Source organism: Barbatula barbatula (assembly GCF_947034865.1).
Source record: "Barbatula barbatula genome assembly, chromosome: 2".
In the NCBI taxonomy this organism is placed as follows: domain Eukaryota; kingdom Metazoa; phylum Chordata; class Actinopteri; order Cypriniformes; family Nemacheilidae; genus Barbatula; species Barbatula barbatula.
Window position 1 is genome coordinate 24,635,864 of NC_136767.1, and position 12,164 is coordinate 24,648,027.

Here is a 12,164-nt window from a genome sequence, read left to right on the forward strand (position 1 = left end):
TGTAGAACCATTAAAGGTGCCATATAGCACTTTATGCTTAATGGTGCTCAACAGAACCAACAATGGTTCTCTGGATCATAATCATAGGAGAACTTCTATATGGCACCTACTTATAAAGAAGCGTTATAGCATTTATCAAAAGGTGCTAGGTAGAACCATAACAGGTGTCGTATATTGTTTTAATTTATCTAATAGGGCTCATTTTAATGCCAGATACTACCATAGACAAGTTGAAATGCTTTAATAAATGACACTTATTAAAAAACATTTTTTAATCGTATCAAAACACCATAGATTTAAAAACCTTTAAATTTATGCATTTAAGCAGCAAATAAAATCTATGCTTAAATAAAGGGAATAAACAGAGGCAATACAAAATTAGATTAGATTCAACTTTATTGTCATTACACATATACAAGTACAGTGTAACAAAATGTAGTTTAGGTCTAACCAGAAGTGCAATTAGCAGGTGCAGGATATACAGTTAGAATAAATACAGGATACAATTTATTTCTTACCACTGAGCTACAGGAAACTTGCCTCTGGAACCACTTCTGTCCAGCAAACGGTTTGCGAGTTATCGCTGATGATGTAAAAAACCTACTTTTGCGAACTAGTCCTTGGTTTTTCGACCGATCGGAACCAAACCAATGCAGATGACTTCTGTGGAGTGTGAATGTAAATAACTAACTAAGTTTACTACTTGTGTAAATGTTCCATTTCAGTGTTTTCAATGTAAAAAATGTGCAATAAGTTCTTCAAACTGTAATCAAATGTTCATGGCTTACCTCAACCTCAAACAGCAACCCTGGGTCCTACTTGAACAGTGCAGGTAAATACAATAACCTCATTAGGTTGACATAACATGGTGGATGCTTTCACCAAATACTTGTTTAGTTTTTTAAACATTCATTACTGTGCAGACAGAAACATGCAGGGAGACTATCTAAGCAGTGCAGATTGAATTACCTTTTTTAGTCTGCCATTTACACAGTCCTCAATTTTGCGCCTGAATCTCTCTTTCAGGGGACTCTTCAAGGACTCGAGGTGCCATTACAGACAGCTGCGCAAGAAGTCGTTGGTCCACATCAACAGATGTGTGGTCTCTCAAAATCCAAAGTAGCTTCCGATTAAGTAAAAAAGACACGTATTAAAATATAGCCATAACTCAATTAAAGGAGCCAATTAATATACTACTGTACTTACTATTTTGGCCAGTCTAAAACACGTGAACTCAGAGAGAGCCTCCTCTGTGCTGTGGTTGGACACAAAATTTCTTTGGTAGCATTTAATCAGTGCCAACTTTTCTTTTCTGATCTCTATATTTGGTCGAAGCTTCTCAGTTTCCACCTTCATTGCTCACAGATGTTCCTTGATGCTTCGTTCATCTTCTCCGGCATCTACCTATTAAGGGAAGTTAAATTGTCATAAATGAGGGTTGTCAATAAAATGTAACAAATAAGTGTCAATACTAAAGTGATCAATGACATTATAACCTGTTCCAGTCAACTATGCCATGTTATGTTTAAATAAGGCACAATACTAAACTCACCGGCCACTTTATTATGTACACCTGTCCAACTGCTCGTAAACGCACATTTCTAATCAGCCAATCACATGGCAGCAACTTAAAGCATTTAGGCATGTAGACATGGTTAAGACGATCTGCTGCAGTTCAAACCGAGCGTCAGAATCAGGCAGAAAGGTGATTTAAGTGACTTTGAACGTGGCATGGTTGTTGGTGCCAGACGGGCTGGTCTGAGTATTTCAGAAACTGCTTATCTACTGGGATTTTCACACAAAACCATCTCTAGGGTTTACAGAGAAGGGTCCGAAAAAGAGAAAATATCCAGTGAGCGTCAGTTCTGTGGGAGAAAATGCCTTGTTGATTCCAGAGGTCAGAGGAGAATGGCCAGACTGGTTCGAGCTGATAGAAAGGCAACAGTAACTGAAATAACCACTCGTTACAACAAAGGTATGCAGAAGAGCATCTCTGAATGCACAACACGTCGAACCTTGAGGCGGATGGGCTACAGCAGCAGAAGACCACACCGGGTGCCACTCCTGACAGCTAAGAACAGGAAACTGAGGCTACAATTCGCACAGGCTCACCAATATTGGACAGTAGAAGATTGGAAAAACGTTGCCTGGTCTGATGAGTCTCGATTTCTGCTGTGAAATTCGGATGGTAGGGTCAGAATTTGGCGTCAACATCATGAAAGCATGGCTCCATCCTGCCTTGTATCAACGGTTCAGGCTGGTGGTGGTGTAATGATGTGGGGGATATTTTCTTGGCACACTTTGGGATTTTATGAGTCTGAAAAAAATGGATACGTAAAGAACTTACTCTTTTGTACCTTTTTAGGCAGCCACTGTGTCCACATACAACAAAGAAATGTGGCTCACTTTCATGGAAATACCGCAGGTGTCTGAGGTATTTGTTGTAAGTGAATGTTCTTACATGGCAGTTAGGGCACTGGTACATCAATTGCAGAATACTTGAACCTTACCCAAAAAAGTTTCACAGAATTCCCCCAATTCGATATCTTTTAGCCGCTGGCAAACTTGAACAGAAGTCCATCTCATAAGGTCTGTCATAATCTAAAGAGAAAGATAAAATAAAGGTGAATGTTAGCCTATAACATTATCTGCTATTATGCCTACATGAAAACCTGAATTACTCATATCTGCTAGAACTGTAGTTTAACACAATTTAAACTGAACAGTTACTGTAAATCAGTTAAATGACCACAAGGCCATTAAATGTCTTAAATCCAATTCATTAACACTTGCAATGAATCGCTTACTGTAAATACAGATACAAAAAATATACACGTAATTATGAAACCAAGGATATTTCGTTACACTTTACTGTTTGTAAACTTATCTCTGTTACGTTAAATGAACCCTGTTTTTTTAGTCTCGAGGTTAACGTTAACGTTATGTGTCTCGAGCTTTGTCGGTTGGTTCGTTTTTTTGTTTAAAACTAGCAATTGCAGCTGGTTCGACTTTGTTGGTGTTTTTTGAGCGTGAATGGGATGGTATTCGCATAAAGAAAACTAAATCTGCAATTTAGCTTTACCTTACGCGGTTGGTTTGGCTCTGTCACAAAACGCTATAAGTTAAAGTTACGTTTGCAAATATAAATGAAAAATGTCGCCTGTAGAATACATTTACTAAAGATCCTATTTCTGTGGCACGGTTACTCACCTCGATATATATTTGCTTCTTTTCCGTCTGAATCCGCGTCCACGATGAAGTTTTCTCCTCAGGAAGCTTTGAACTCGCGCTTGCATGGTGCGTCCACCTGATTGGCGAATGGTTGCTAGGTTACGTGACGTGCTCTGGTCAAAGGTAGTTCTGAGCAGGTCCAGCTCAGGTTTTTAGCGATTTAAATTCTTGTTCATGGTGGGATTTTATAATCTATGCAAATAAGATTAAAGATGGTACGGTCTAAACCTTTTATAAAGGAAATGTAACTATATACGTAAGATATAATTTAAAACAATGGTGTGATAAAAAACACTTCCAACTCATTTTTGTGGGCAGGACACATAACCATTGTTGTATTATGTCTAATATCAAGACTATAGTTATTGAGAATATTGAGAATGCTTTTGATAATCTATCTGAATATTGCCTATTTATAATTTATTATATTTTGCTTTTCACCCAGTATGTGACACACTGAAGACATTGGAAATTAGTAGTCTACTTGAATGCAGTTTCCAACAGAAAGGTCAGGGCATTGAGATCATAGTAAATGATTGAAAATGTCATTATATAAGCTTAAATCACAAAACATTAATATATAATATTTCACTAAATAACACAAAGCAAAGTTAATATATGAGAAAAAGGCAATAGCCCAAAAATTGAGTTTGTGATATAATTTCGGTGACTTCGCACACCCATGTGAAGTCTCTTATCCATTTACATTCATTCAAAGACTACAGCCGTTCACCATGTTTTAGCTTTCTCTCATCCTCCTTTCTCCTTCCACATAATTTAAGCTACAACTAACAGCTCTCACATCCCAGAATTATCTTGTTGTTTATGTTGTTTTCAATCCTTTCCCCAACTAAAGAGACTAAGAGAGAGTTGAGATCCTAAATAACTATATACTGAGGGGTTAACGGTTTACTTGTACGGCAGTGGTGCTATATAGCACCTTAACAACCCCAAAGAACCAATGAAGAACCGCTGAAGAACCATTCAGGTGCTTAACTGGTTCTTTATACAGTAGCGGTGCTATATAGCACCTCAATCATCCCGAAGAACCGGTGAAGAACCGGCGAAGAACCTTTTTTTTTCTGTGTGTAGTGATGACCCCAGCTGTGAACTATGGTAGCTGAGAAGGCCGTTCTTTGTGTTCTTTTTGAAGAATTTTCTGAGCCTGGCGAAATCGGTATTAATCCGTGTTGGATACTGCAAAATCTTCTAATATCTAGCGTTTACCAAATTGCAGCGGACATTTATACACATGTTGCTACTGGTTGGGCTGACATTCTTGACACACATCCACCAAACAATAAAAAAATATCCCAAACCCTGTTGCATTGATTTTCTTTTGTTGTGTAACTACAAAATAAAAACATTATCAGCATTTCATACACAGGCTGTATTAGCTTGGTCTTTGATATTCAAGCACAATTTTTCACCTTACAAGTATTTCATCTGGAATAATTGTAATATGTTGTACAATTGGTTTGATACAAATATTCTTGGGGTTAGCCAATTAATTCATTCACAAGGGTTATTATTTTTGGGAATGCTTCCACATTTTTTCTTAACCAATAAAGTAAAGAAATCTCTTTTAAAATAATTTATTAGCGCTACCCTGCAAGATATTTTCTCCAGCTGCTCGTTCTGCGATGACACACTGTAAACCAGAATAAATTGGGTTTTCCCAATTTATGCGGGTTTACAGTGTACAGTTAACTAAAAGATACGTCTAATGAAGACAACCTAAATATTTCAGTTTCAACAATTAACAAACAGCCTTCACAGAGAGTAAAGTCACTGAAAAAGAACGAATCACTCAAATGAATTATAATTCCCATCGCTACACACGACTGCTATGGCACCTCCAACAAACTAAGCATAAACATCAGCACCACTCTTCTGAACAATGGTAACCCCAAAAGTCAAAAATACCCAAAAGTAAGAATTAGTAACAGGAACTCAAACTATTCAAGTAAAAATATAAAATTCAGTTAACACTACTTAGACTATTTAATTACTTTGAACATTTGGGTTTACAGTGCACTGATGAAACTGTTGTTCATCTTTTTTGGCTTTGTCTTTCAATTAAAATGTTTTATTAGGATTTATTAGGATTTTATTATTGTGATTTTATTAGGATTTATTATTTATTGTGTGTTATGTGGTAACGATGTGGTACTGGATGTTGTTGACTATGATCAGTCCAAGAAAGGTGAAGTTTATGCTATTAACTTGTTACTTGCTAAGCTCCACATTCACTAAAAAAGCTGTCAAAACATTGTCTTTTTTCTTTCTATTTTAAATTATATGTAATTCTCTTAATTTTCCCCTGGTCCTTTTGTTTTGTTAATTTTTGTAATTTGCATTGTATATTTGTTCAAGCATCAATAAAAAAATGTCGTAGGTGCGCATTTGCACATGCGGAGTTCAAAACGTGCAACATCTGAACAGATCGAGTCGACTGTCGTATAAATGTTGGCGATGACAGGCAGTGGCTAATTTTCGCCAATGCGCAATACAAAACGTGTTTCCGGGACGTATCAGAAAGCGAGTGCCCCAGCACTTCACTAGCCAAGTTTACAATAGATCTGTGTAAAATGTAAGCGATGTTTTCTAAATGTCGATTAAAATAAAATCGCGGAATGACTGCGTTTCCATTAAATAATGTTACGCTATTATAGTGTATTTTGATTCTTTGTTATGCGATAAAAGTGTATTTTGATTATTTGTTTCTTCGTGATAAGTAATTGTGGTCATTGGGCGTAGTTTCAATGCGCTATTTCAAAATGCTCATTTTGAAAGGTAATGGAAACCTGCCTCATATAGAGCTTGTTAATCGACGTCACGCCGCGTTTAATGTTGCTGCTAGTGCGTTCAATTTGTTTTTCTTGTTTGAGTAGGAATTATAACGTTGGTTTAGTTATATATATATATATATAAGTCATTTCTCTCCACTTTAACTCTCCCCAACCGGAAACTGCCCGGGGCTCTTCTTGTGAAACGCGGAAGTCACGCATGCATATACTACCCATCCTATTCTGCGCAGCTTCCTCCTCCGTCTCCTGAGCATCTTCTTCCGGGCATATTCCACCAGTGTTCTGTCTTTCACAAGCCCTTTCCGACCGTCACAATCTCCTTATCACATTTGAGGATGGAGGCTAGGAAGTTCGCAGTGTTTTTGGTCGTAGTTTTGGCCAGCGTCCTTCTGGTCGAGGCAGCGCGGAGCAGGAAAGACTCCAGCAGTCAGAACAGCTTCAAGAGGGCCGCCAGTGGCTTCTATCAAGCCCTCAGCAATGTCTTCGGAGAGGAGAACATAAAGGCTCTGTACAAGGTATAAGATCTATTACGATATTTAAAGAGGATACGTTACGTTTTGATCTTGGTTGAATTTAACAAAGGCCTTGCAGATAGGAGAAGCCGACATTGTGTGTGTGTCTTAAAACCTGTCGGTCTGCCTACCTTGACAGCACGCCGGGTGTTAAGATGCGCCCAGCGTCATTGGTCAGTAAGGATGATTTTGGGTGACGTTTTATATTATATTTTGGTTTCAATACACAAACGTATACGTAACTAATTTTAAGAATCCCGGACGGGGTTTAAGCCTATAGTCCCAGACTAACTAAATGTTACACGTTTTTTGAAACGACACATCTTAAAATATATCAGGGCTGATTGTTTTGTCATAAGATGTACAGTAATGTTTTTTTTGGAAATGTTTTTTTTCCTGTCAGCTGTGGCCTGCAGGTCATGACTGAAGGGCCCTTGAGCAAGGCACCTTACCCCTGATTGCTCTGCAGTAATGTGCCACTGTATAAAACTACTTGTAAGTCGCTTTGGATAAAAGCGTCTGCCAAATGAATACATGTCAAATGAATCCTGCAACTCTGCCGCCTCACTGGGCTGATGACGAAACAGCGCCTTTCCTGAGGCGTAATGCTGCAACTGCAGTTACAAGTGACAGAATACACGCATGTGTTTGGGATGACTCCCGACATCAACATCAACACTGCAATTTCTCTATGCAGGAAAAACCCTGTGTGTTTTTAAAAATGACTTAAATATCCAAATGTAACAAATCCTTGTCTGGTAAACTGGCCGATAATGTAATGCAATAGTAGTACATTATGAATTAAATTGTATTCCTGATACCGAGAGCATTGAGACTAAATTAACCAAATGTTTCTAGATTTTTGTTTCCCCCTTAGATATTTATACCGCCCTTGTGGCTTGTAATATGAAATAAAAATCACGTCGTTCTTGTTGCAGTTCTTCTCAAAGACTACAGAGAGGTTTGTCCATGGAGTTGATTCATTTTTGGACACCTTGTGGAAACTGTTGGTGGATCTTCTGGATGTTATAGGGATCGACTGTAAGTCTTTGTTATTTCTTAATATATTTATTTATTTAAATATACTGTATGTTAAATGCCAAAAAATCCTACATCCTATCTTCTCTCTCTTTAGCGTCAAACCTCACTCACTACTTCAGCCCATCCTCCGTGTCCAATTCTCCTGCTCGTGCTCTCCTCCTGGTCGCAGCCTTGCTGGTGGCCTACTGGTTCTTGTCTTTGTTCCTCAGCGGCTTCTTTTACATCCTCCATGCCATCTTTGGCCGTTTCTTCTGGCTGGCACGTGTGGCGTTGTTTGCTCTCTCCTGCCTGTACATTCTGCAGAAGTTCGAGGGCGACCCAGAAAAGGCCGTCCTGCCTCTGTGTTTCATCATGGCTGTGTACTTCATGACCGGACCTGTGGGAGCATACTGGTGGAAAGGAGGCGGATCTGGAACTCTGGAGGAGAAGATCGACCACCTCGATACTCAGATACGCCTTCTTAATATTCGTTTGAGCAGAGTGATTGAAAACCTGGAACGCTCGAGTGACCAATGAAGGCTGGGGTTTGTGGGATGGGATGAGAAGATTTTTTTTTAGAAATGTTTCTTTTTGACCCTTTTTCTCAGGATTTCCCAATATCATCATTGCAAAGAAACCTTTTAATCAGGCACGAGTTGTATGTGATGTTGTACTTAAATTTCATTTTCCAGACTAGAACGTTTCCATTGCATTCGCCCTGTTGTTGTAGAATGTGTTAGTCCATTAGCCATCCATTTCTCCGAGTAAATATCAGGACTTTTTTGTATATGGTGTGTAATAGAAGTTTGTGTGTCTGAAACTGTTTCCTGGCCTTGAGTTGAGTGTGTTACTCCTTTAAGCAGTGTTATGCCTAATTGTCCATAAGCTTTGTTTTATTTGTGTGTGTATTTATCAGTCATAAAGACAATGCTATGAAAAAGATTATTCAGAAACACTTGAAGTGTAAAGTATAGCCAGTATCACTGCATGTTGTCTCCTTTTACGAGGTCACCAGGGGTCACTCTGAGTTCAGGACTGTGTAGCACTATCAATGGTAGAGATGTATTTGGAAATCACTTTTAGAAAGCAGCTAGTCGGCAGAAGCATGATGATATCTGACCATTGTTTCTGGCAGCTATATTACAGTGCTGCAATGTACGCTGGTATCTCTGTCCCAATTAAGCTACGAGAATGCTTGCTGTTCTCATGTTGTAAGATATCTAAGTACAGGGTAAAACCTGGTCATGCACTTTGTTCTCAGCATGAGATCGCGAGTAACATAATCTGATTGGTTTCAGGACCTTTCGTGGTGGATACACTCTATTAAAATATACAGAAAGGGATGTTTTGACCAATGTTTGAATCCCACTTGTTTATCGATGACACCTCGATCTGTAATTAGTTCTTACACATCAGCAGGATTCCTGCTGGATTCCAGAATGCCTCATAACTGCAATTCTGGCTCTTATTAAGATCTAACCTGTCACATCTGTTACTTTTCAGAATGCAGAATTCACATTTATTTATTTACAGTCTATTTTGGATGTATAAATGCGCATGCTACTGAAGTTTGGTTGCCACAACAAATGCTGTTTCGCATGTTTGTGTACATGCTTTGAACATTCATTTCCTGCCTAAAAGGTGGAATATTACTGTTATTATGTTTTTTAACACGTTTTACACAATATATAAGAAGTATTATGAATAGTTAATGTTCAACTATATTATCATGCCATGCTATGTTTTTAAAACCAATTCATGATTAGTGATTTCTTACATAAGTACATTGTGTTGAAGTTGAGAAATAGCATTGATTGGAAATTGGAAACATTTCATATTTGCGTCACCATATTTTTATTATTTGTTTTTCAAAATTGTTTTGCTGAATCTAAATTGTTATTATCAATGTCTCTCATTTGTTGTATGCTACCCTAAAGGAATTTAAAGGCTGTGTTATGCACTAAAATCACTGATACCTGTTTTTCTGTATATGTTGTGAAGGATTGTACCTGTAAACCTGTACCTGTAGTTTTTAAATCACACAATGCAAGCACCAGCTTTTGTGTAATTTTGCGAAGGAATAATACTCGTAATTAAAATGCACCAGCATTATTCTAAAATACTGAGAGGTTACACATCTAAACACTCCCATATACAGACAAATTGTGTCAATGTGCTTCTCAGAGTGAACTATTTTACCGCAGTAATACGCTGTGGATTTGAGTACTGTGGATTATTTTATTTTAGATTTTGTGATTTCAAGCATGCATCTTACTCCCGCAGCGCAACCATAATTTGTTTCGTGATTGCAATGCTTATAGAAACACGTTTGACCAGTCCTTTTTGCTTTTTAAAGTCCTGAATCATGCATTTCAGATTTGGGTTATTATACAAGTATTGTATTAACTCTACATTAATTTTGTATCATCAAATGTTAGGGAGGTAGACTAACTTAACCGCAAAGACCACGATGTGACCAAAGTGTGTCTTGGATATCAAAGGACTGAGCCCGTGCCAAGCATTATGTGTTGTGCGCATTGTTTTGACCGCTTTTCATAGAAAGCACTGAATCTGTGAAGCCTAGACCTTAACTAGTATCTTTGCCTAGAGATCTATCAGGTTTGCCTTTGTACTGTATCATTTTCATTAAGATTGTTCACATCCAGCATTGCTTGCTGTGGCATTATTTGCGCTGTCTGTATCATGTGTGTTTATGATACTCGTTTTAAGAAAAAAATGTCTAAAATAAAATTATGGTCCAAAAATGATTTAATAAACTTAATATCTGATTAGACTAACTTGCCTTGTGATTTTTTATAAAACCGTAATTTAGCAGCCCAATCTGATTGCTATTATTAATGTTGTCGTCATTTATGTTTGCTCACATTGCATTTCATGTTGCTTCATCTTATAATGTGGTATGTCTGTGATGCAACAGAGATCCTTGTTTGAATATTGCTTCATTTTTCTGTTTCAGATGGCCTTAAATCAACTCTCTAAAGCTCTTGCCAGTATGGAGAAGGTCAATTGATGTATCAGACACACGGGTAACTTAAACCTGACCTAATGAACAGAATTTGTGCTGGCATGCTAAATACGTTGGATTGAAGCCTCGAGTTCTGTGACTCTATGCGATGCTGAAGTTGGTCCATGAGATATTTGCACAAATGGATTGAATGGATTACACAATGAACATTTTGTTTGATTCCCTCAATCTTGTTACATTATCATGCAGTTTAGCAAACACTGTCTAAAAAGCCTATGTAACAATCAAAATAACAAGAAAGCCAGATGCAAGCCCTTATTGTTTGTATAAAAAATCATATTCCTTGCAGACTGGCCTTTTATCCAAGGTGTACCCCGAGGGTCCTAGGATAAACTCCAACCCTGCAAAATATAATCAGGCTTGGAGACTCTGGTCTGCTATTTATAATTATTACATAAAAAGGCAGATGGATCGATATGGACATAGGCCTACAGGAGTCATTTCAAACATAAACTGTACACAAGGTTCCATATGGAGCTAAATAATGTACCCAATTAGCAGGTAATGATACAGGATAAATGAGTGAGAAAACACAGGCAGTCTGGCTGGGTTAATGACGTTAACGCAGGAGCTGACACAGCAGGTGCAGCTGGAAGAAAAATTGCACTGCCCGTAGAGCCCCTCATATTTGTGTTTATGTAAATGCATAGGTCTATACTGCATTTGTGAAAAATGTTTGAGCCGAGAGCTAAGGATGCAAAGGGCAACACACTCAAATTTCAGGATTACTGAGTATTGCACTTAAAGTGAAATCTGTTATATTCTTTACATTTGCATCAGAGGAATGTCTGAACGAATATTTTCATATATCAGTGAAAATGCCTGAAGTAAAAGAAAAACAACAACAGGGGTATGGTGCATATAGTATATATTATAATTATATTCGTGTAAATTCTTAGACCTACCTAAAATGAAAAACAATTTCTTTGTGTTTGCCTCCATGATTACATCCTTTAAAATCAGGACATTTTTTATTTAATTTGTTGAGGAATTAAAGCTTGTAAATCGTGCTTGTAAATCTTCTTTTATAAATATTGATGACATTGACTGGATAAAATGTATTGATCGCTACAGCTGTCTTAAAGGAAGCAGCGGTTTATACACAATATGGACTAAAATTACAACAAAATGTATAATTCTCCTCATGTATAAATGACATGCTTTATACTTTTTTCCTTCAGGTCAGTCTGCAAACCGAAGGCACTGGATTGGGCACACCTCTAAAATGCTCCAACAATCGTTAGCTTCTCATTGGTCATACCGAACGGGCGGAAGGGTCGCGTGACTTCTGATTGGTTCGTTTTTGCGTCTGTCCATGACCCTTTCTCTCGTGTCGCCGTATCAGCCGATGTGAGACCAGTTTTACCAGCCAATGGAATAAAAGACATGGTAATCACAATCGAGTCATTTATTCCTACGCCAAACACAGACAGTCAATCTTTAACCCTTAACATCAGTTGTCAAGAGAGTATATAGTATGTTATTATTTGAATTAAATGTTAGATAACTGTTTAAAATCCCGCCATAAGCTCCATTTTGCTTAAA

General features: G+C 37.8%; 1 protein-coding gene across 1 annotated transcript; it reads left to right on the plus strand.

Moving 5' to 3' along the window:
- The first annotated feature begins 6,192 nt into the window (after nt 1–6,192).
- Nucleotides 6,193–10,369, plus strand: bri3bp (bri3 binding protein). Its single transcript, XM_079475571.1, has 3 exons — nt 6,193–6,556; nt 7,492–7,594; nt 7,689–10,369. The coding sequence occupies exons 1-3, from the start codon at nt 6,377–6,379 to the stop codon at nt 8,108–8,110; spliced, it is 705 nt and encodes a 234-aa protein (XP_079331697.1). The 5' UTR covers nt 6,193–6,376; the 3' UTR covers nt 8,111–10,369.
- The last annotated feature ends 1,795 nt before the right edge of the window (nt 10,370–12,164 follow it).

Bases quoted from the DNA above. Each gene is read 5' to 3' on its own strand.
- bri3bp (XM_079475571.1), top strand. From the start codon at position 6,377: ATGGAGGCTAGGAAGTTCGCAGTGTTTTTGGTCGTAGTTTTGGCCAGC. The intron at 6,557-7,491 runs GTATAAGATCTA...TTCTTGTTGCAG, and splicing joins ACATAAAGGCTCTGTACAAG to TTCTTCTCAAAGACTACAGA. The intron at 7,595-7,688 runs GTAAGTCTTTGT...CTCTCTCTTTAG, and splicing joins GGATGTTATAGGGATCGACT to CGTCAAACCTCACTCACTAC.